The 24,716-nt window shown below is 42.0% G+C and overlaps 1 protein-coding gene across 2 annotated transcripts in view; it reads left to right on the top strand.

Moving 5' to 3' along the window:
• The window catches only part of CFAP61 (cilia and flagella associated protein 61), a 494,837-nt gene that overhangs the window by 75,034 nt on the left and 395,087 nt on the right, over positions 1-24,716 (top strand). Inside the window, exon 9 of one of the 2 annotated variants that reach the window (XM_073628153.1) lies at positions 20,666-20,760. In XM_073628153.1, the coding sequence (XP_073484254.1) occupies positions 20,666-20,760 (95 nt within the window). Of the gene's footprint in view, positions 1-20,647; positions 20,761-24,716 lie in introns of both variants that reach the window. The other variant, XM_073628152.1, reaches the window with a different exon arrangement.

The following is a 24,716-nucleotide window of genomic DNA, read 5'->3' as shown; positions in this document are numbered from 1 at the left end:
CGGAGGAGACAGAGCCCGCAGACACAGCGGGGGACATCGCAGGATCCCGGGGACAAGGTAAGTAAAGCCACACCAGGATCCTGCAATGTAATCCCGAGTGTGGCTCGGGGTTACTGCTAATGGGACTGAAATTTAACCCCGAGCCACACTCGGGATTACCGTCAGGGAGGCTACGTACATTACCTAGACATTTTATGAACATTCCCTGGGTGAATATAGCATTCCCTGACACTTGTCAATGTCTGGTCTTTCAAATTTACTTCACTATTACCCCTGTTTACAGAGGACGGATGCTATATTCCCTGCACTTTCTTTCACAATTATTTTATTGAAAACATTTAAAATAATACATTAATTAACATAACAGGAAGGGAATAACGAGTAAATAAAGACCATCCGTTACACAAGTGAATATTCATCAAGTAGACATTGGGGTTCATTTACCAAAACTGGGGAGTGCAAAATCTGATGCAGCTCTACATAGAAACCAATCAGCTTCCATTTTTTTTGTCAAAGCTTAACTGAACAAGCCAAAGTTAGAAGCTGATTGGCTAGCATGCACATCTGCACCAGATTTTGCACTCTCCAAATTTAGTAAATCAACCCGAATATTATTAGCATCACAAAATAGATAGCATTACAGCATATAATTCCCCTTTGGAGATTGGAGAAGTTTACAACATTCAGATACTTTAACCTCCCTGGCGGTATGATTATTTCAGATTTTTGCGTCTCAAAGCGGTACAATTATTTTGCATAGAAATTTATATTGTAGGTCTGTAATTCTTAGCAATAACACACTTAGATCTGTCCACCAAGAGTCTAGTAGATATCCTGGGTATGATGAAGTTTGAAACACAAAATCATAAATTATAATATAATAAATAAATATAAATACTGTAATTAAAAAAAATAGTAATATAATAAAAATTTTAAAAATTTCCCCACGATTCAGGGACACTTTTTGGTTGCTATGGACAATCTCAAGTTTTCAAGCAGAAAGAACAGTATATATAATATAAAACTGCATGCAGGGCATGGGCCAAAGCACTGGGGACAAAAGGGAAGTGAAATGACTTCATACAGTACTGTAATCTGTAAGATTACAGTACTGTATGTGTTATGATTTTTACAGTTTTTTGAATTTGCCGCCAGGCTCCGCCCCCGTGTGTCGCAACGCTCGCAGGGAACAGAGCCCGGCACAGAGAGGCTTCGGGAGGAGGACACAACCCGCAGAAACAGCGGGGGGACATCGCAGGATCCTGGGGACAAGGTAAGTATACCGCACCAGGATCCTGAGATGTAATCCCGAGTGTGGCTCGGAGGTTACCGCTAATGGTGCTGAAATTTAACCCCGAGCCACACTCGGGAATACCGTCAGGGAGGCTACGAGTTCGTATGGCAAGAGTTTGTGGGCTATAGAGCAGAATAATAATGATGTGCAGAGCTGCACTGAAGACTTTTTTTTAGTGCAGGCCCAAAGGCCAAGCTATGGTAAACTAAAGCTCTTGAAGTAGCCAGCTCATTCAATAACCAGTATGGAGCCCATCCGGAGGCATAGCATATGGTGGGGGCTAGGGCTGGGAGATTTTCCAAAAAAAAAAAAAATCTGCGATTTTCTTAAAAAAAACTCAATTCACGATTTGAATCGAGTTTTTTTTTTTGGACACAGCGCCGGTCCTGAGGAGCTGCGAGCAGGAGTTTTTAGGTGAGGCCGCAGCTTCGGCCTGGTCTGCAACGTCAGGCCTCACAAACTAGGTCGAAGCCGCGGCCTCACCTAAAAACTCCTGCCCGCAGCTCCTCAGGAAAAAAAAAACTCTAAAAAAATCGATTTGCTTCAATTTTGAATCAATTTGACCTCTCAACTCGATTCAAGATTTAAATCGATTTTTTCCCCAGCCCTAGTGGGGGCAGACGTAGGATCCAAGGGAGCGTAAAGTTAAAGTGGACCTTCAGTCATTTTTTTCCACTTTCCATCTATTAAATCTTCTGCCCTTGTTTTATTTTTGGATAAAGAATAAATAAAACATTTCTGCCAGCAAATACCTTACACAGCCCACTTCCTGTTTCTTGTCTGGTAATTAGCCTAGGCTTATGACATCATGCACAGCTCTCTCACTCGAGAGAGAGTGTGCCAGGAGGGGGGGGGGGGTGATTCATAAGAGGGCCAATGAGAGCTGCCGGGCTGCAGAGCTGGAGGCGTGCCTCTGTGTGAATCCAGGAAGTGAACAAGCAGCAGCTTCAGCTGCCCACAGTTAAAAGGGCTGCAGCTAGACTCAGGGGAGGGAGATTTCTGCAGCATATTTGGCAAGTACAGAATCACAATACAGTATATACAATAATATGCAAAGTGGTTGGAGGGAAGCTTCAGAATGGCAAAGGTGTTTTTATTACAAATGATGTGAGCAGATTGCAGTTCCTCTTTAACTAGATGGTGTGGCATAAATTGCTGACCATACCTGGAGAGTTGGTGAGGTAGAGAAGAAACATAAGAAGAAAAGAGGGCGTGGGGGTGGGGAGGGAAACCCTCCGGAAGACCACAACTGGTTTTATTACCTGCACTTTTTCCTCACTAGGTCAAGATAGCAAATCATTGCATTTTATAATAAGAATTAAATTATTGCCTATTATTGCCTACTATTTTAGTAAAAAAAAAAAAGTTTGATCATTCCAGTGCTGATACTCTGTCAGATTTCTGGCACTCTGCCAGGCTCAAGTCAGAACTTTCTGGCCTAAGTTAAAAACAATTTATTTTTTTATTAAAGTAATACTAACACGCAACAGTAAAATCAGTCTGTACTGTATATGCAGTAAAGCATGCTTGTTATCCTCACTGTGAAACCTAAGAGGTTAATACTCTGCATTGTGTAAAAAGGCTGTTTGATCCTGTCTTCTCTGATCCTCCCCTTCTTCCACTGTCCCCAAACCATCTCCTAATCAGGTGCTCAGGTCTGTTACCTGTCACCTGATTGGCTGAAACGTCAGGCGATGTGATTGGACGCCTGATAGAGAACACCGCCCCTCACCCGCTGTGAGACAGGTAAGTGCCGGGCAATGCACACTGGCAGCATTTGATGGGGCACAGTAGCAGCAATTGATGGGCACACTGGCAGCATTTGATGGGGCACAGTAGCGGCAACTGATGGGTACAGTAGCTGAGTTTGATGGCACAGTGACTGCGTTTGATGGGCACACTGGCTTCATTTGATAGGCACAGTGGCTAAGTTTGATGGACACAGTGGCTGCGTTTGATGGGCACAGTGGCTGCATTTGATGGGCACAGTGGCTGCGTTTGATGGGCACAGTGGCTGCGTTTGATGGGCACAGTGGCTGCACTTGATGGGCACAGAGGCTGCGTTTGATGGCACAGTGGTTGCGTTTGATGGGCACAGTGACTGCGCTTGATGGGCACAGTGGCTGCGTTTGATGGCACAGTGGTGGCAATTTATGGGCACAGTGACTGCGTTTGATGGCACAGTGACTGCATTTGATGGCACAGTGGCTGTGTTTGATGGGCACAGTGGCTGCGCTTCATGGGCACAGTGGCTGCATTTGATGACAGTGGTGGCAATTGATGGGCACAGTAGCTGCGTTTGATGGCACAGTGGCAGCGATTGATGGGCACAGTGGCTGCGTTTGATGGCACAGTGGTGGCAATTGAAGGGCACAGTGACTGCATTTCATGGCACAGTGGTTGCGTTTGATGGGCGCAGTGGCTGCATTTGATGGGCACAGTGGCTGCCTTTGATGGCACATTGGCTGCGTTTGATGGCACAGTGGCTGCATTTGATGGGCACAGTGGCTGCGTTTGATGGGCACAGTGGCTGCACTTGATGGGCACAGTGGCTGCGTTTAATGGCACAGTGGCTGTGTTTGATGGGCACAGTGGATGCGTTTGATGGCACATTGGCTGCGTTTGATGGGCACAGTGGTGGCAATTGATGGGCACAGTAGCTGCGTTTGATGGCACAGTGGCTGCGTTTGATGGCACAGTGGCGGCAATTGATGGGCACAGTAGCTGCGTTTGATGGCACAGTGGCTGCGTTTGATGGGCACAGTGGCTGCATTTGATGGCACAGTGGCTGTGTTTGATGGGCACAGTGGCTGCGTTTGATGGGCACAGTGGCTGTGTTTGATGGGCACAGTGGCTGCATTTGATGGAGACAGTAGCTGCATTTGATGGGCACAGTGGCTGCGTTTGATGGAGGCAGTAGCTGCATTTGATGGGCACAGTGGCTGCGTTTGATGGCACAGTGGCTGCAATTGATGGTTTTTTTTTTTCAGTTTGTTTGCGCCCCCCCCTCACAAAAATTTTGAGCACCAGCCATCACTACCATGAAGAATTAGGACAGTTCTGAAGGCAGAAGGGGGTCCAACCCAGTACTAGCAAGGTGTACCTAATAATGTGGATGGTGAGAGTATGTATTTCATTGGTGTTGGAGTTCAAGTTCAACAGACGTGCCCCTGGGTACCTCCAGTCGTGTGAAGGCGTTCATTATTTTGAAACTCTGTTGCTCACGGTTGCTTGTTTCGATTCCCAGTTTAGTAAATCAGGCCCTATGTGGGTCTATTATCCTCATTACAAAATAAGCATCATAGAAAAGCCCATTTTTTTACACGGAGCTCTACAACAACACCTGCCTGCGAAAGCCTTCAATCTGCTCCATAAAGCAGTCACAACTCTCCAGCCTAGGTGCCGGTGGGACTGTTGCATTTTATTCACTTCCAATAGTTCTCATTTCAGCAGGATGTTTTATGTTAATATCAAAGAAAATACTCATTTCAAAGTTCAAGTCTCTAATAATCGCCGCATGTATTTTTTCCTTTCCAGCAGCTTCATTTCCTTAATCCCTGCACTGTCCACAGGTAGTTATTGTTTTCCTCTTAGAACACCATGTTAAACAACAACGAGTAATAATTAGGCAAAAAATCAATTGTAACTATAAAGTCGATATACCATTTATGTCAGGAGATAATTACAGTTATTTGGATGCCACTCTACGTGGGGTCAGGAATTAGTCGCTTGAGAATAGCGATTTCAAAGTACTAAAAAGATCTTTTCGTCTAGGTAACACACTGTGGGCCCTGCTGGTTTCTTCCATACTCAAAACCTAATGTCTTCTGTCTCGCGAAAAGGCTTTTAATTTTCTGATTTATTGAATTTAGGACAATGCTTTTTTTTTTTTTACCGCAAGCTGCTGATTTTTTTTGCGCTTATTATAATAACAGTCGCAAGAAGCTTCACGGTGATATGGGGTGACAAGGGGGTGTTTGGGGTAAAATGTTAATAAGATAATTTGTGGTCTCTTTTTGAAATGTCAGGTTTTTTGTATGCAGGTTTAAATTGAATCTAATGTTTGTATTCTTAATAATTAAAGTTAAACTCCAGGCTCAATTTTTTTTATTTTTTTGTTCAATTTAAAGGGGTTGTAAATGCATTAAGGTGAAAAACCTCCTGTCATACAGCAGCCCCCCCCCCCCCCCCCCGCGAGCCCCCCTCTTACTTACCTGAGCCCCGTAATTCCCACAACAGGAACGAGCTGACCAGCTCCGGCCGGGGTCTCGTGTCCTGATTGGATAGATTGATAGCAGCGCAACCATTGGCTCCCACTGCTGTCAGTCAAATCCAATGACGCGGGTGCCAGGGGGCGGGGCCAAGTCCTGCTGTCTGTGTCAATAAACGCTTCTCTGACAGGTCACTCAAGAAGAGGAGGAGCCAGGAGCGCCGCTGAGGGACCCCAGAAGAGGAGGATCAGGGCCACTCTGTGCAAAACCAATTGCACAGAGGAGGTAAGTATGATATGTTTGTTATTTAACCGTTTGCTGACCAGCTGCCGTCATTTTACTGCGGCAGGTCGGCACAATCCCGCGAGCCGTCGTAGCTATACGTTGGCTTGTGGGATCAGGATCGCAGGCGCGCACACACGCTCGCTGCACTGCGAGGGTGCCCATGCTCATGGCCGATGGTCGTGATGACTGCTGGCCACGAGCGATCGCGGGCACGAGAGGCAGAACACTGAAGTGTGTGCGTAAACACACAAATTCCTGTTCTGTTCTGTGAGGAGTGACAGATTGTGTGTTCCTAATAGCTAGGAACCATGATCTGTCATTTCCTCTAGGTCAGTCCCCTCCCCCCACAGTTAAAAACACACACAGGGAACACAGTTAACCCCTTGATCACCCCCTAGTGTTAACCCCTTCCCTGCCAGTGACATTTTTACAGTAATCAGTGCATTTTTATAGCACTGATCGTTGTATAAATGCCAATGGTCCCAAAAATGTGTCAGAAGTGTCCGATGTGTCCACCATAATGTCGCAGTCCTGATAAAAATCGCAGATCGCCGCCATTACTAGTAAAAATAAAAAATAATAATAATAAAAATGCCCTAAATCTATCCTCTATTTTGTAGGCGCTATAACTTTTGTGCAAACCAATCAATATACGCTTATTGCAATTTTTTTACCAAAAATATGTAGAAGAATACATATCGGCATAAACTGAGAAAAAATTAGCTTTTTTTAAAAAAATTGGGGATATTTATTATAGCAAAAAGTACAAAATATTGTGTTTTTTTTCAAAATTGTCGCTCTTTTTTTGTTTATAGCGCAAAAAATAACTGCAGAATCGATCAAATACCACCAAAAGAAAGCTCTATTTGTGAGAAAAAAAGGATGTCAATTTTGTTTGGATACAGCGTTCATTCAGCAGCCAAATCTCCCGGGGCTGAAGTGGTTAAAAAAGGCAAAAAACTAGGGTTTAGTAACCCTTTGAAATGTTCTTCAATAGCCAGCCACAAAGAATATAAAATCCCTTTTGTGTGCACAAAATGCTCTTGTAAACCCAGATATTACCTTGTAAAATTGGCAATGGCATCATCACTATACTGTACATAGCCTGATGAGAGCTGTGGGAGGGACCCTCCAGGTATTTCCACTACAGGCTACCTTCATAAAACTACAGGAGGGGGCGGATACAAGACCAGTCATCCTGCACAAGGAGAGAGAGCAGCAGTGATCGGTCTTTATGTTTGGAAACTCTTGCACAAAGGCAAAGATTCATGCTGGATTACTGCACAGATCTGAAAGAAATGTACAAAGCACACTAATAGGGCGTACACACGGTCGGACTTTGTTCGGACATTCCGACAACAAAATCCTAGCATTTTTTCCGACGGATGTTGGCTCAAACTTGTTTTGTCTACACACGGTCGCACAAAGTTGTCGGAAAATCCGATCGTTCTAAACGCGGTGACGTAAAACACGTACGTCGGGACTTTAAACGGGGCAGTGGCCAATAGCTTTCATCTCTTTATTTATTCAGAGCATGCGTGGCACTTTGTCCTATCGGATTTGTGTACACACGATTGGAATTTCCGACAACGGATTTTGTTGTCGGAAAATTTTATATCCTGCTCTCCAACTTTGTGTGTCGGAAAATCCGATGGAAAATGTCCGATGGAGCCCACACACGGTCGGAATTTCCGACAACACGCTCCGACCGGACATTTTCCATCGGAAAATCTGACCGTGTGTACGGGGCATAAGATTTAAATAAGAATACACATGCAATTCTACTGAAAAAAAAAGAATATACATGCCTCCTGTATTTAGACAATATTTGTTTATCCAGGAAGTTAGGTTTAACGTGATGGAGCTTTTTTTCGGTTATATAAATGTTCAATGTTTCTGTGTGTCTTTAGAAGAACACAGAAAAATATCCATTACATTTCTGTTTTTAAAATTAAAACGTTCTATTTACTGCTTACCTTTATAATGGAAAGAGTCATCTTAAAGCAGAATTTTATTTTTTATTTTTTTTATAACTGATAGCCCTCACTGACCAATGCCCTAGGCCAGCGGTCCCCAACCTTTTTGGCACCAGGGACCAGCTGTTTGTCGATGCAGCTTTTGCAGGCAATTTGTCGGGACAATGGCTGGTGTTGGCGCTTCAATCATCACAGCACCATGGTTGATATGGTGTCAGGATGATTGAAGTGCATTATTTCTGTTATTACATTGTAATATAAAATGAAGTAGTTCAACTCATCATAATTCAGAAGCCCTGAGCATGTCACTTGCCACCGTCGCCTACCACCAGATGCAGCTTGCCACTTGCCACGTCACCTGCCACCATTTGCAGCTTGTCACTTGCTATGTCACCTGCCACCAGATGCAGCTTGTCATTTGCAATGTCATCTACCACCAGACGCAGCTTATCACTTGTCACTTGTCACGTCACCTGCCTTCAGAACACTTGCCACATCATCTGCCACCAGATGCAGCTTGTCACTTGCCACGTTATCTGCCACCAGATGCAGCTTGTCACCTCACTTGCCACCAGATGCGGATTGTCACTTGCCAGGTCGTCTTCCACGAGATGCGGATTGTTACTTGCCACGTCGCCTGCCACCAGATGTGGATTGTCACTTGCCACATTACCTGCCACCAGATGTGGATTGTCACTTGCCACCGGATGCAGATTGTCATTTGCCAGGTCGTCTGCCACCAGATGTCAATTGTCACCTCCCACCAGATGCAGATTGTCACTTGCCAGGTCGCCAGCCACCAGATACGGATTGTCACTTGCCACATCGCCTACCACCAGATGTGGATTGTCACTTGCCACATTGCCTACCACCAGATGCGGATTGTCACTTGTCACGTTGCCTGCCACCAGATGCGGCACATGTGGCTGGGTCCCAGAGGGAGGGCGGGCAGTGAGAGATGATGAAATCTCTCTGCTGCCCGCAGCTGCACAGTGAGCGGTTATGCAGAGTGGGCAGTGAGAGATGATGTCATCTCTCCGCTCTCTCGTCTGTCCACTGTCTCTCTCATGCTGGCCACCAGCTCTGTCATGCTGCACACCCACCGGCTCGCCGACTCTGTCATGTTGCCCTCCCACCCGATGGCTCTGTCACGCTGCCCTCCCACCCGTCGGCTCATCGCCTCCCTCATGGCGCCCACCGCACTCATGGCCCGGCTGCAGAGAGGCCACAGCCTGGTGGTTTGGGACACCTGCCCAAGGCAATAACAATAACCTGCCCTTTAATGTCACAAAAGATACTAATAAAGTCTAGCCTTGCATCTTCTTTTGATGAGATATATAAGGGAAGAAAGAAAGCACACTGGCCTAGTGTGGCAATTAATATATTTCACCTACTAATCTGTTTTTAACATAGAAACATAGAAGAACGACAGCAGAAAAAAGACAAAGTGGTCCATCCAGTCTGCCCCATTTTTTTTTCATTTATACATTTTTCTGTTACCTTTTTCTTGTGCAAGCATAAATCTATGTTTGTCCCAGGCATGGTTCTCTTCCAAGCATCAACTACTCTTTCTGTAAATTAATACTTTCTAAGATTACTTTTCAACTTTCCCCAAGTTACTTTGAGGTCATGTTCCCATGTTCTTGATCTTGGCTTCACATTGAACCTGAACCTTATTCTCCTCCTTATAGTATTTAAAGGTTTCAATCATGTCTCCCCTTACCCTTCTTTCCTCCAGTTCCTAAGTTCCTGAAGTCTCTCCTGATATGTTTTATCCCTCAGACCTTACACCATTTTTTGTTGGCCGTCTCTGGACTCATTCTGTCTTATCAATATCTTTTTGTAAGTGAGATCTCAACAACTGGACAAAGTATTCTAAATGAGGTCTAACTAAAGATTTATATAGGGGAATTAGGACCTCCTTCCTCCTGCTGGCAACCCCCCAAGTGATGCATCCTACAATGCTATTCACTTTTCTTACTGCCTAAAAGTCTAAAAGCACTGCTTTATGCTTTGACATACCTTCATTAGTCCTTGTTACCTCCGGCCAGTATGATCACCTGTTGAATAAGCACCCTCCACAGACAGCTCTACTCTCCATTAAGACACTACAATTTTATCAAACATAGTTTGACTTGTGAAAATGCAGTACATGAAGTTAACCAGTAATATCAAAGTGTAATTGAACAATGATATTCTGAAGGTTGGAAAGTAAATAAGGGAACAAGAAGAAGGGAGGGGTCTAGCTAAGGACTATGGTTAGTGCGCGTGCCTCTGATTAGTTCATTCATTCATAAAACTACATTACCCAACTAAGGATCATTAATAATTAAATTCTTCATATAATAAGGAGAAGGAATAATAAAAAAATAAGAACACATTACAAAAAAACCTTAAGATACATCGACAACATCAGGTATAAATATGTTTCTCCAATCACGGCAAAACATATGTCGTAGCGGAGGATCCGCCACTTCCGGGTCCTAACTTGACATCCCATACTAGGCTTTACCCTCCAGATTGAGACATGGAACGCACGCCAACCCCAAGGGATTAGCCGACTCACACACACTGATTACACCTAGTGCCAGGCCAAGCACTTCAACATGTGAGTGTAACTGCCATTGTTGCTGCTGTTTTTATCTACTTTATTAAAAATTACTACACTATGAGACTTTTATCTGTGTCTCCCGTGGAGTCATTTTTTTACATCCTAGTTCCATCGTGAGCGGCCAGTGGAGTGGAATTGTGCTATTAGTGGAATCAATATGGTATTCCAAAAGTGCTTTTTGACCGTCCTGTAAAAAGGGGTCAAACATCTCTGGTGAGTGGTCACCTTTATACTGAGCACTCGTGGTGGAAGAACTAGAAGTTTTATCTCAGAGCACTTCGGTGTTGGGATTTATCATTTATGGACTTTTTGCTTGCTGTTATGGCAATTTATTTCACCAGTGTACACAGTTATGTTTGATGTTATTGTACATATATTCTTTGTGAAAAGTTTTTTTTGAACATGTATAGCGCCTTATCCTTTATTTCAATATTTTACATAAAAATGGCTAAACAAATGTTTTTATGAACAATAAGATAATCAGAGATTAAAGATAATCATATTTAAAGGGTAACTCTGCTTTTGTTGGAAAGAAAAACAATCCCCTGTGGATGATCTATGTACATTGCTAGGACTTTACCAAGCTTTTTACAGATTCCTACCTGGTTCTGTTCTAAAGGAATAACTATTTGTTTCACCACACTGACTGCTTAACTGATTCTAAATCAGGAAATTTAATTTTAGTGTTTGATGAGAAAAGTTGCAGTGTCTGCATCTCTTTAGAAGTCATTAACCCTTATGGAGTATCTTGCCAAAAATTATATTTTTGTTGCAGAAGATGCCTAGAATCTGACTTTATCTGAAAGAGAAGTATGACCAAAGCATTTTTGGCCACACATTTATTCTGGGTCACAGAATTGCACTGGTGCTTTCCTGTGACCCAGAATCAGCTAGCAGCAGGCTAAAACCAGCTGTTGGTCGACATCACAGAGCCTCTCCAGACTCTGGAAGTATTCAGACAATAAAGTCGGGATCCACCCAGATGCCTAATTGGCAGCTCCCACTCCCTCCCCAGCCCCAAGCTCTAGTGAGTGCTGGAGAAGCAGAGCAGATAGCGGTGACTGACCGTCACTTTTCTCTGCTTAGAACAGGCTGAGAACTGAGCAATCAGCTGTCATGTGATCGCTCAGTTCTTGGTGTTAGAGCCCGCGGGGGACAGCTGCAGCTCAGACAGATGATGCAGCAGTGAGGTGAGTATTTGTGTTTCTTTTTTAGCATCCCACACTTCTTTTTTAGTAAAGTTGTATGGGAAAATCAATCAGCCAATCACATAAGCAGGAAACAACATTTTTGGAGTAGTTCTGTACATCAATGGTGTACAGAAAGCCTCCAGGTTGCCATATTGCATTGAACTTTACAGAAAATGACAGTGCTGCAGCAAAATGGAAATGTAACATATTAGTTATAATGGCTGCTAAACCAGCTGCTGACAAGATATGTGCTTGTAATCCCACTGGAAGAAATACCAGTAAGGCTGGGCTCACACATATGTGAATTGGATGCAGGTTTCCCCGCATCCAATTCGCATGACAGTCAAGTGTGACTGTCTCTCAATGGAGTCAGCCAAAAAAGGGGGGAAAAAAGTGGGACTTTAAATGAGGCACAAAGTGTGCCTACATCCCGGGTTCAAGCACATAAAAAAGGGAGTGTGGGACTTTAAATGAGGCAATTGACTTGTGGAGGTAGAGTATATAGTAATCATTTTTTATTTGTAACAATAGTGTAAAAGTATTTTCATATATATATATATATATATATATATATATATATATATATATATATATATATATATACACACACATGCACAATGGCATAAACATAATGGATACATATACATTAGCTTGGCAACACATAAAAACATAAAAGATAGCAAATGTTAATAATTGTACTACAAGAGGTTTCATATTGGCAGGCATAAGTAAATCATATGCAAAAGAGCTGCTATAAGATAGGTACATATGCACGTTGATAATTACATAGTACTCAATTAATTTTGGATGTATAAAAAGTATATATGGACCAGTAAGTAAGTAATAAGCCAGACTTGTCTAAGCACCCCATGGAAACTCGACGCGTTTCATGGCTACATGCCATTCATCAGGAGTTGGGTACAGAAGTAAACGGTCGGCTGGAGCACTGTGCTTGGCTGGCATCAAGGAGCATGGGACCCCAAATGTTTGTCTGTTCCGGAGCTGAGGCAAGGAACCCCACCCCAGCCAAGAAAACCTCCACATAGCATGCCCGATTGCTGCAACACATTCCACATGTGTGGGAAAGATTGTAAGTGTGGTGTTGTGTGTCTGTATCCAGTGAATGGGCTGTGTGTGTTACCTCCCTGGTGTTTGACTCCCTCAATGAACCTTCATGTAACTTTATTGACAACGGACAGTCTGACAACAGAGGGGTAGCTGGCTTCTACTCAGGGGAGGTGACTTGGGTTGTGGCAACCCCCTCCTGCCCCATGCATGTCCGTGGTACATTGATTGAGTGATGTCCTGATGCTGCTGGATGCCTGAATACAAGGTCCTATACAAACCTGGTTTGCCTGTCATCTGCCACGCCAACAGAGGGATGTTCCAATATTTGCTGGCTATCCGGCCCTTGGTTTATCTACGAGCTTATTGAGCTTACTATCTGGTAAGCATGCATTCTTAAAGGTGGAGGATCACTGCAAGGGGTGTCGTTTTCACTTTTCACTTTCAGACACCGATCCCTATAAAGAGCCAATTGGGGACTCTTCCTATCTCTTTAGAAGATTTACTTTTTGGTCCTGGGACTTTTTTTGTTTATGTTTCACTATTTTGTGCTTTCGGCACTTTTGTGACTTTTACTATACAATATTGATTGTTTATTATTGTTTTGTATGTTATCTAATTTAATTTTTAGAGGATTCACATATACTTTTACAATCAATTTGGCGTTTTTTCACATATACCCTTACACATGGTATGAGGGTTTAGCGCAGTTTTTTTCTTTGTTTTTATAGCACAGTGATGTTACAAATGCAGTGTTGCTAGTCTACAAAGATAATTAATGCAAAAAAGAGGTATGGTTACAATTGACATACACATGCTATGAAGGTATTAAGACAAATTCCTAGGATAGAAAAAGTTTAGAGAAAAGAAAAGAGACATAATATATACATAATGCAGGTACATTACCCAGACAGCCTTCTGTTACCATTCTTGCAGGGGGGGGGGGCACACCGAGACGAAGAGACTGTGAGTAGCTCTCTGTACTGCTTTTATACCCCCCCCGACCCTACTCCCACCAATCCAGGTTCTACCCCCCCCCCCCCCCCGGAACCTTGTAATTGGTCCAGAGTTGCATCAAATTCTGATTGGCTGTAATTTCAAGTCTAGTGCATCATCATGCTTCCCACACAAGCAAGAGGCTTTCTCCGGTTCCTCTCTGCCTGGAAACCAGAGTACCTGTGTTAAGCCTTATCTCTTGATTTACAACAGTCAGCCCTCTTTGATCTTAATATAACCAGTTCTGAAATTAGCATATCAAGCCCCCAAGACCAAGTGGAGACACAACATCTTAGTTATCACCTGACCATTGAAGGCATCAAACAGCTTTTGAGAAACAGGAAAAAGAAGTAAACTGGACCCATATTTCATCATAATATCATCCTGTACATCATCTTCCTGTAAAAACACATATATACATATACACATATATCTCTAAAGGGGCATGGTAATTTAATTAGAAAGTCCTCACAATGGTTCCCTTGAAGCTCCTTGATATAAATATTAATTTCAATATTTCCACATCAGTTGTCCCCTAGCCGCAATGCCACAAAACTTTAAATAACCTGAATTTATCAGTTTATATTCCTTTGTTCTGACCATGTGCATAGTAATCCTGACATACATTTTTATGTTTGAAGTAGACATCATGAGCAAGTATCCTTTTGATGCCAATATCTATGCCCAACACATTGGTAGATAGCTACAATTAGCTTGAGAGCCAGCTTCCATATTACAAAATGTATGTTTAAAAATGCAATGTTTTACATTAATAGCAGGCTAGCAAAACTGGACTAAAACGTAATTACTAAGAGCAAAAAAAAAAAATGATGTCGCTATACCCTGTAACCTTTCGTTTATTGCATAAAGGCTGGAAGGGCCCTAAGCAACTGATAACCTTGTACAGGTTGGAGCGATAAAGGACACAAGTGACAGGCTCATGATATGTGTGTCTTGCCTTTGCTGACAAGGAACAATGAGACAGCTTGCATGTCACTCAGTCCTTTTTATTGGAGCCTGGAAAGTGTACAAGGACTGATAAGCACAGATACATGAGTCACTTGTGTGTCTACACCCTGTTCTGCATGGGATCCTTCACATCATTTCAATGGCAAATACAACAGCTGCTTGTATTTTCATAGAAATGTTCTATGCTGAATGCGATTTATACAAACTGTAATGCGCTCACATCTCAGTGTCTTTTAGGATTAAAGAACATTTATACAGCAGCCAGCCGCTAAAACTGCAGTGTCAAGCGAAAATCCCTCTGTCCGCTAATGGGAAATGTTTGAATGCCTGCAGGCTTCAAACTACATGAAACAGTTTTCTTAATTAAGAGCTTCAATAGATTGACCCTTATGGCAAAATAAATGTATCTTTTAGCCATAAATATATTTCATAAAAGAAAAATAAAAGACATTGCTGACTCATTTTCCACTTCCAAATATGATATATTCTAAAAGAATAACTAACCGCCCACATTTTGAAAGTCTGGTAAATATAGAGTTTTAGTTTCAACAAAGGAAAAAAAATAGCTAACAAAAGCATTACTAGTAAAAATATGTAAAAGTTTCCATATGTAGTGTATGCGAAATAGGGCCCCTTTTAGACTGAGTACCATTTTAAATTGGTGCCTAAGAAACCTTCTTCATTTTAGAACTACATTTGATACTGTTATAGCCCCTGGAACTCTTTTGTCCTTGGAATAGTGCTTGTCATGAGAAAGCCTTGATAACCAAAAATTGTGCAGGGGCAGCTTTCTGGCTCCTATGGCTTTAAAGTCTGATCCAATTATTTTTACTTAATTGTGGCCTTACCTAGGATTATAGTTGACAATACACCGGTCAAATATTAGCTGATTCTGACTTGACTAAAGCCTTTTTTTCACTTGATTTTTGTCAAAGGAACTGGGTGGAAAACTCTCAGCCGGACAGCTCCTGAATTCGAATAAAGGCAGGCACTGTTTTTGGGTTCTCCGACAGCCATAGGTGACGTCTGTCAGTATACAGTAGACGACAATGCAGATTAGTCCACCCACACTGTTTAGCATGTATGGGGGAAACAAATCATTTATCTTGTCCAGTCCACTAAAGATTAGACCAGGAGGTAAAACTGAGCTTAGAGTATATTTCCACAAAATTTGAGAAACCCCCACTATATGTTTTAGGTGTTTGCTATCACGCAACATACTTAAAAATACTTCCGAAAATAATTCTTAACTCTCCAGTGTTTGCTTGCAGGTTCATACACAGGACAGGATTCTCTACTATTGAATTGTTCAGAATAACTTGCTGAACAATACACTGTAGAAAAGGTCCCCAAACTTTCTAAATAAAGACTTTAGACTTTAGCGGGGCCGGACTGTGGCCAGTGGGAGTAGAAAATGCCGCAGTGTCAGTTTGAAGTAGACAATGTTTCAGGCTTGGTGGTCAGCGGGACTAAAATAAATTGCATAGTGCCTGTAGTCAGTAGAAGGAGGAATAGTTCCCCATCATTGATATTAGTGGGAAGAATAATGCCCAGTCATTTATATCTGTGGGAGGAATAGTACCCTATTGTTTGTTTCAGTAGAAGGAATAATGCCCCATCATAGAACGAATGGTGCCTCATCAATGGTCTCAGTGGGAGGAATAGTGCCTCATATCAGTGTAAGGAACAGTACTCCAAAGGCTGGATAAAGGCATGTAAAGAGCCTCATCTGGCCCATCATGGGCCACAATTTGATATTTGTGTAAGAGAGTGCGTAATATTTTTTTAGTTCAAGACGCATTCTAAAAGATAATCAAAGGAATAATCTCATTTTTGGGATTATGCTGGTGTTTTGGAAGAAAATCAAAAGATTTCAGCACCGTCAGCTTCAGGGCCCCTGGGGTATTCTAAAAGTTAACTCAAGATATGAGTTATTAATTATAAGTATTGTAGATTGTGGATGGTGTGTATGTGTCACCTAGGTTTCTCAAATGTTTCCCGCTCTCATACAACAGTATAGTGAATCACAAAACAAATGATCTCAAAATGGCTTCAGCTGGCTCTCCATCCATCAGGAAAGCCCCCTAGCATGTTTGAGAGCCGTATAGGACTTTATCAATCCCTACACAGGTGAAACATGTTAGAGGGGCTTGCCTGATGAGTGAAGACCCAACTGAAGTAATTTTGCAATCATATGTTTTGTGATTTACTATATTGGTGTGCAGTCCTGGGAAACGTGTGGTTTTCTGAACAGGCTTGGATGGCTTGACATGCTCTTATTGGTGACACAGCACCAGTGTTTGAAATGGCCAGTATATATCTGAACAGAACATGTGAGCACTGTTGCTTTTTAATCGGTTTACCTAGGTTTCTCACCTACACATCGGGAGGTGTTCCATGATTTGTGACTAAATCGGAGAAATACAACTGTTTATTTTCTCAGAATTTTAATAAAGAGTCCTGGAGCATAGAGGCTTTGTAGAGCTTTGGGTGGGATAACTCCTCTATTCCTAGGTCATAATCTTACCTGGTACCAGATCTCAAAATCAGTCACAGTTTTCCACAGGCATTTACTGTATATATATATATATATCAGCTGACCAATTCTCAAGGCTCCCTCTCTTGCTCTCTCTGCTGTGGGAGCCTCTTGCTTGGGGAAAAGGCTTACTGATGACAAAACACTAGAAAGGTACAAGAGTTGTCTGCTTGTTTTGGGGAACTCATTGGGGGGCATTCTTTTATTTATGAACTGCCTTGAAACTGTGTTTGCTTTCCACCTTGCTAAATAAAGTGCAAGACATTCTTGCTTAGACTGTTCCTGGCTGTACCTGTCTAATGCATGGATTACTCCTGCCAGTATCAGTTGAGTCTGCCCCCCCCCCCTACAACAGGGGTAGGCAACCTCAGGCCTCCAGCTGTTTCTAAACTACAAGTTCCATGAGACATTGCAAGACCCTAACAATCACAGGTATGACTCCTAGAGGCAGAGGCATGATAGGATTTGAAGTTTCACCACAGCTGGAGGGCCGAGGTTGCCTACCTCTGCCCTACGGTATATGTAAAGTAGATGAGATAGCTTTAGGTGCCCTAATTTAATGTCTGCTGCCATTATAGTTGTGTTTGATTCTCGTTGGCAAAGGCTTTTGCTTTGAAAGCACAGAACGCTGTTTTTTTAAATTTTTCTTAAATTTCACAGGGTGAAATTTTATTCATTTCTATGTACTGCACTGAGCTGAGGTGCAAAAAAAGTCAGAGCAGAACAGAAAAATGCAGACAAAATGCAGACATGTTGCAGATTTCTGCACCGCAGCCCACCTGAGTGCTGTGTGTAAGTGGGAATAGGGCACACAGAAAACAATGTTCTGTGTGACCTTGTGGAGATTGGCATTTTTCTAGTGTAGAAAAACACTTGTGAACCTCCCAACTTTGGGGATGATTCTAATAAATCTTTTAGCAAAGGTATGTAGGCATAGGACACACCTCCTGCCACACCCACTTAAAAGAGAATTATATAAAAAAAAAAGATTAGTTAAACCCACAAGTGCTTTTTTTTAACCACTACTATTCCTTTATATTGAAATTTACAAATGCAAAAATTTAGAAATTAAATGAAAGGTTTAGCACTGGGAAACACTTTTTGAAAGATAAATAGTGCATTTTATACACAACTATATAGGTCAGACCAGGAACTTTATTCTAAATCAGGGACAGTCCCTTGAAATCAGGGACAGTTGGGAGCTATGTCTTTAGGTTCACACATGTTTCCCGGTGTTTAGGTTCACACATGTTTCTTGGTGCAAATTTCCCCTCAGTGTTCACTGCAAATTTCCTGTTCAGCGGTTCTGCTGTGACTTTAGATGCGTTTCAGATGCAAATTTTTGTAGTCGTGGCCACCGGCGTCTTTAACATTAGCTGATTGCTAAAGAGCTGGTCAGGAAGCCTTAACAATGGATGACTCATGAATGTAAAAAAACACATTGCCGGCAATAAAGAATTGTTAATAAAACGTTGTGGGGGGTCCCCCCCCAATCCATACCAGGCCGATTTGGGTCTGGTATAGATTTTGAGGGAAACCCCAACCCTTATCCGAGCATGCAGCCTGGCAGTCCGTGTGGGGGGGGGCTGAACCATACCAAGCCACATGTTCTCAACTTGGGGGGTGCTTTGGGGCGGGGGGTCACTGCGCTTCCCACCCCAAAGCACCTTGTCCACATGCTGATGGGGAAAAGGGCCTCTTCCCCACAACCCTGGCTGGCAGTTGTGGGGCTCTGCGGGTAGGGGGCTCTGTGGGTAGGGGGTTTATCAGAATCTGGAAGCCTACTTTAACAAGGGGGCCCCTCAGATCCTGGCCCCCTCCTATGTGAATCAATAGACGTACATTGTACCCCTACTCATTCACCAAAAAAAGTGTCAAAAAGAAATAAAAACACAGACACAGTCTTTGACAATTCCTTTATTAAAATAAAAAAAAAACAATGTCCCCCAGTGGAGATTCCATGGTCAATCACGATGCCTGCTGCCACCTCTGACCCGAAAAAAAAAAAAAAAAAAAAAGCTCCGCTCTTGCCAAAGACTCCCGCTGGCTGCCTGCTCCACCATATGACAGTTCTTAAATAGCTAAAGGAGACGTCACTTGGTGGCACTGCCCCCCTGCGATGCCAGTGACCCAACATGCCCCGGTCAGTGATGCTACAGGGGGCAGTGTCACCTGGTGACGTCGCTGTGTTTTTATTTCTTTTGTGTTTTTATTTTTTTTTACACTTTTTTTGGTGAATGAGTAGGGGGGGCAGGATCTGGGGGCTCCCTTGTTAAAGGGGGCTTCCAGATTCTGACAAGCTCCCTGCCCGCAGACCCAAACAATCACCGGCCAGGGTTGGGTAGGGAAGAGGCCCCTGTCACCATCAACATGGGCATAAGGTTCTTTGGGGTGGGAAGGAGCAGTGCTCCCCTGCCCTAAAGCACCCCCTATGTTGAGGGAATGTGGCTTGGTATGGGTCAGATGGGGGGCAGTCGCCCGCCCCCCCTCTTTCCTGGTCTGCCTGGCTGCATGCTCGGATAAGGGTCCTGTATGGATTTTTGGGGGGGGGACCCCACTCCATTTAAAAAAAAAAAAAAAGTGGCGTTGGGCTTGATATGGATTGGGGGGGACGGGCATGACTCTCATGCTGTTTTTTTTAATCATATTTGTGTTTAAAACTGATCTGATGTGCAGTGCTCAAAAAATGCACAGGACTTCTTTTAAATTCGCAGCGAATTTGCACTGCTGCTGCACCGCACATATGTGAACCGGCTTCATGAAAAGCTGGCTTCATGTCAGATTGGATGTGGTTGGAAATGCATCCAATTCGCATATATGTTAACGGAAGGTTGTTCATACTGTAGTGGTCTCATGCTGTACTCTTTCTGTCCTCGGTCATTTTATCTGATTATCACCTTACACCTAATGAACTCTAGTAGAATGTGCGATTCTTATCAGTGGTATCCATAATCCCTTATTTTATTTCTGCTGGGTCTACCCACGGTAGAATTTTGGGCAGCCAATGGTTAAAAATGTATTTAAAACAATATATTCTTAGTTCTAATATTTCATGTGGTCATTGACATGAGGGTGCCCTATGGTAAATATAAATGCTGCCATCTTGTAATAAGATTTTACTGTTATTATACATGCTTCTTATCTTTCTGCTTGAGTGGTTTCTCTTATAAAGTGCACAATCTTAATTTGTATTCAGACCTGCCTTTTTTTGGAGCTGTCTGGGCAAGATCTGTATATCTCCTATTTCTAAATATGCCTTACTAAAAAAGACAGACATTACAGCTTAATCACCTAAAAGATATATGTAATTCACAGACAATTTTGTTATCGTTGTTTGTAGTGGGAACATTACACATAGATCATCCATAATTGTTGATAGAAACCAGGATCTCCTATGCTACTCTTCTCTGTCCTAGCCTTCTTTTTAATTAATTTCTGAAAGTAAACATGAAATCACTTCTTAATTAATTATCCTTAACCCATTACCAGTTGCTTCTCACTGTTTGATGTATAGATCATGAATGTCTTCCAGAAGATGTAATAATAAGCAGACAAGCAAGTCAAAGGTCAGGATCCAAATTATCGCAGCTGTCAGACATCATCAGTGTTCACGAGACAGATGAGAAGGTAAATAATAATTGCATTAATACATCTCATACTGAAATCTGCATGTGTTCTATTCCTCTTTTGAATATGGTCCTATAAAAAAGCATTTAGAAGAAGCTGTCTTGCATAATTTAGGTCATTTCTGATTATATTCTTTCATGTGACAGCTACATAAACTTCTAAACCTTAAGCCGCGTACACACGATCGGATTTTCCGCAGACAAAACTCTGGACTTTTGTCGGAAGGGCATTGGCCCCAAACTTGTCTTGCATACAAACGGCACACAATTGTCGGCCAACAAACACGAATGTAGTGACGTACTACGTGGTTTTTCAGCTCCTGAGCGCCACCCTATGGGCTCCTTCTGCTAATTTCGTGTTAGTAGAAGTTTGGCGAGTGTTGATTTGCGCTTTTCATTTCGCGCTTTTCATTTCACGCTTTTCAGTTTGTTTCTGAGCGGCCGTTCGTCAACCAGCCATGTTGCGTAATCAGAGGAGATAACATGTTATTTATGATTGGCCTTGGAGTTATTGCTTTGACCCAAGTCCAGTCCAGGAACAGGAGGAGCAGGATTTCTTGGACCAAAAATTGGTTGCTTTATTAATCGTGATCCATTATGTCATATGCCTTTGCTGTGGGAGCTCCAGGAGAATAATCCAGATGTTGATGAAATTATCTCTGGATGACGGACCCCTGTTTCACCAACTCTTGGCATTGTTGACCCCCTATATTAAGAAGCAGGACACATGCATGAGGCTTTTATTTTATTTTTTGGTTGAATAATGATTTGATTTGGAATATTTTCTATATTTTTGGATGCATAGAATGCAATTTTTGGTTAAGTTCTATTGGCAGATAGCATGTCTAATTTTATTTGTTTTCTTTTTTAATGCACAAAAAAAATTGTGTAGAATAATACTTGGCTGTGTGTTTTACTTCAAATGACAGTTTGGGAGTAGGCAGTTACATTTTAAAAATACAATGTAAAATTAACAAGGGACACCAACATAATTGTATCTTTGATCTTAAACTACGGGATAATGGTGTTGTGGTAACTTGCACCAAACAAAAAATAAAAAGCACAATAATATTATTATTGATATCACAAAAAAAAAAAAAAAAAGCCTTTGAAAATGTGTTTGCAATAACTCCATCAGTATCACCAGCAAAGCAGCTTCATTATTATCCCATTAAAGAAGAAGAGAATTGTGCGCTGCATTTCGAGATTTTATAATTTGCCACGTCAGGAATGGTAATTCTGCATTATGAACACTACTTTACAAGACCGACCGCTTCCGGCTCGTCCTTGCTTCTGAGCATGCGTGTTTGTACTTTGGACTTTTTTCTGACGGACTTGTGTTCACACGCTTGGAAAATCCGACAACAGACATTTGTCCACGGAAAATTTTTAAAGCCTGTCATCCAACATTTGCCTGCAGGAAAATCCGACAACAATTGTCCGATGGAGCATACAAACGGTCGGATTTTCCGCCAACAGCCTGTCATCACACATTTCCCGTCGGAAAATCCGATCATGTTTAGGCGCCTTAAGTCCTTCTCTAGATCCCTTATGTACTTGTAGGCTTTACATATTGCTAAAGGTAGTATCCAGTGAGGTTTTTGTAATTCTTTTTTTTTTATTTTGCCCAAAATATTTTTTAAAAAGTTGTCTTATTTTTTTCCCTCTTTTGACCAATCTTTCGAACAATCAGCACTGCTTGTTCATTTATAATAGTAAAAGATCACTCAGAGCTTTCAAACTCTCACGCGATCACTCAGAGAACATTCACTCTCGATCTTTCAAACAATCAGCACTGCTTGTTCATAAGACCTCATGCACACTGGACGTTAAAATAACGTTATAAAAACGTCAGTAACTTTGCAGTGAGTTTTTCAACTTTTTTCAACATTTTTGCAATAGCGTTTTTTATTTTTTACTAGTGGTTTTTCCCCGTTAGCATTTTAGCGGGTTTTTTTTTTGAAGAAATTATTATTTTTTTTTTTTCAATGGATTAAAAACATTAAAAAATGCTGGTGAGCGACGTTTTTGAACGTTTATCGACGTTTATCAGCGTTAGAGCATTTCTACAGCTGAAAAACGTCTCTCAGAACCCACTAGTTTTGTTTTTTTTTTTACTGCTCAAAAACACCACTGCCCAAAACTGCTGATAACAGCCTATGTGTGCATGGACACATAGGATAACATGATGGAGAGTTTAATGACTGTAGAAAAAAATGTCTACAGTCAAAAAACGTCCAGTGTGCATGAGGCATAATAGTAAAAGATCACTCAGAGCTGTGAATTAAAGTGATAGTAAACCACAGGTGGTTAAAATAAAAATTCCCTGCAAGGCAATGTCATAATGCGCTAGTATGCATTGCATTGTGACGGGAGCTGCCGCAAGATCACTTTTATCGGTGGCGGGAGAGGCCCCCCCGCCGTGCTTTCGGTGCCCACCGCTGCTTACCAGAGCCGCCGGCAGAGGTGAAGGTGATCGCGTCCTCTCCTCTCTGTGGTATGGAGTTGAGTGAGGGGAGGATGGTCCCCACCCAGCTCCATACCATTGCCGGGCAGAAGCAACGTCAAAATGTCACTTCCGCCCATAGCTCTTAAAGCGACATTTTTTATTTTCATTTTTTCAAATGACATTTTTTTTACTTTTTATTTATTGCATTATAGTGTAAATATGAGATTTGAGGTCTTTTTGACCCCAGATCTCATATTTAAGAGGTCCTATCATGCTATTTTTATATTGCAAGGGATGTTTACATTCCTTGTAATGGGAATAAAAGTGACAACATTTTTTAAAAAAAAAGAACAGTGTCAAAATAAAAAGTAAATAAGAATTTTTTTTTTTTTTTACCACCGAGCTCGCGCGCAGAAGCGAACATGAGTAGAGCGCGCATATGAAAACAGTGTTCAAACCACACTTGTGAGGTATTGCCGCGATCGTTAGAGCGAGAGCAATAATTCTAGCCCTACACCTCCTCTATAAACTGAAAAGACGCAACCTGTAGAATTTTTTAAACATCGCCTATGGAGATTTTTAAGGGTAAAAATTTGTCGCCATTCCACGAGCGGGCGCAATTTTGAAGCGTGACATGTTGGGTATCAATTTACTCGGCGTAACATCATCTTTCACAATATAAAAAAAATTGGGCTAACTTTACTGTTGTCTTATTTCTTTAATTAAAAAAAGTGTATTTTTTTTCAAAAAAAAGTGCGCTTGTAAGACCACTGTGCAAATACGGTGTGACATAAAGTATTGCAACGATCGCCATTTTATTCTCTAGCGTGTTAGGAAAAAAACAATATATATTGGGGGTTCTAAGTAATTTTCTAGCAAAAAAAAAATTATTTTAACTTGTAAACACCAAATCTCAGAAAGAGGCTTGGCCCTTATGTGGTTAACAAACAACGAACAAGGGCTGATGAATGAACAATGGCTGATTGTTCATTATTAATCATTAAAGATCATTCAGCTTAGAGAGGGAGTGATGGCTCTGTGCTGGATACACCTCCTCCGTACAGGAACACCCATAATTTGGGCTTCAGAATGGGGTGGAGTTTCATCCAGCATAAAGATATGCGTTGAGGGAACAATGAGGTTACTGATCAGGAGGTGGCCAAGTGCCAATGTCATTTTCCTGGGGAGTTAAATAAAATGTAAAAAAAATTTGCGCAAGTTTTTTTCTAAGTTCTTCAACATAGATTAGGTCCTAAGTTAACTTGTCTGGTTCAGACCTGATTGGCTATGACAGTGATGGCAGACCTTGGCACCCCAGCTGTTTTTCAACTACATTTTCCATGATGCTCCACTACACTGCAGAGTGCATGATCATCATGGGAAATGTAATTCCAAAACATCTGGGGTGCCAAGGTTCGCCATCACTGGCCTATGATATGTTGAGGAGGAATAATCACACACAATAACAAAAGTTCAAATTTCAATGCATGTGCTGGAGAGAAGCACAA

This window comes from Aquarana catesbeiana, linkage group LG04, assembly GCF_042186555.1.
Source record: "Aquarana catesbeiana isolate 2022-GZ linkage group LG04, ASM4218655v1, whole genome shotgun sequence".
Taxonomy (NCBI): domain Eukaryota; kingdom Metazoa; phylum Chordata; class Amphibia; order Anura; family Ranidae; genus Aquarana; species Aquarana catesbeiana.
The sequence above is the reverse complement of the archived record's forward strand: the minus strand, read 5'-3'. Positions and strand labels throughout refer to the sequence as shown.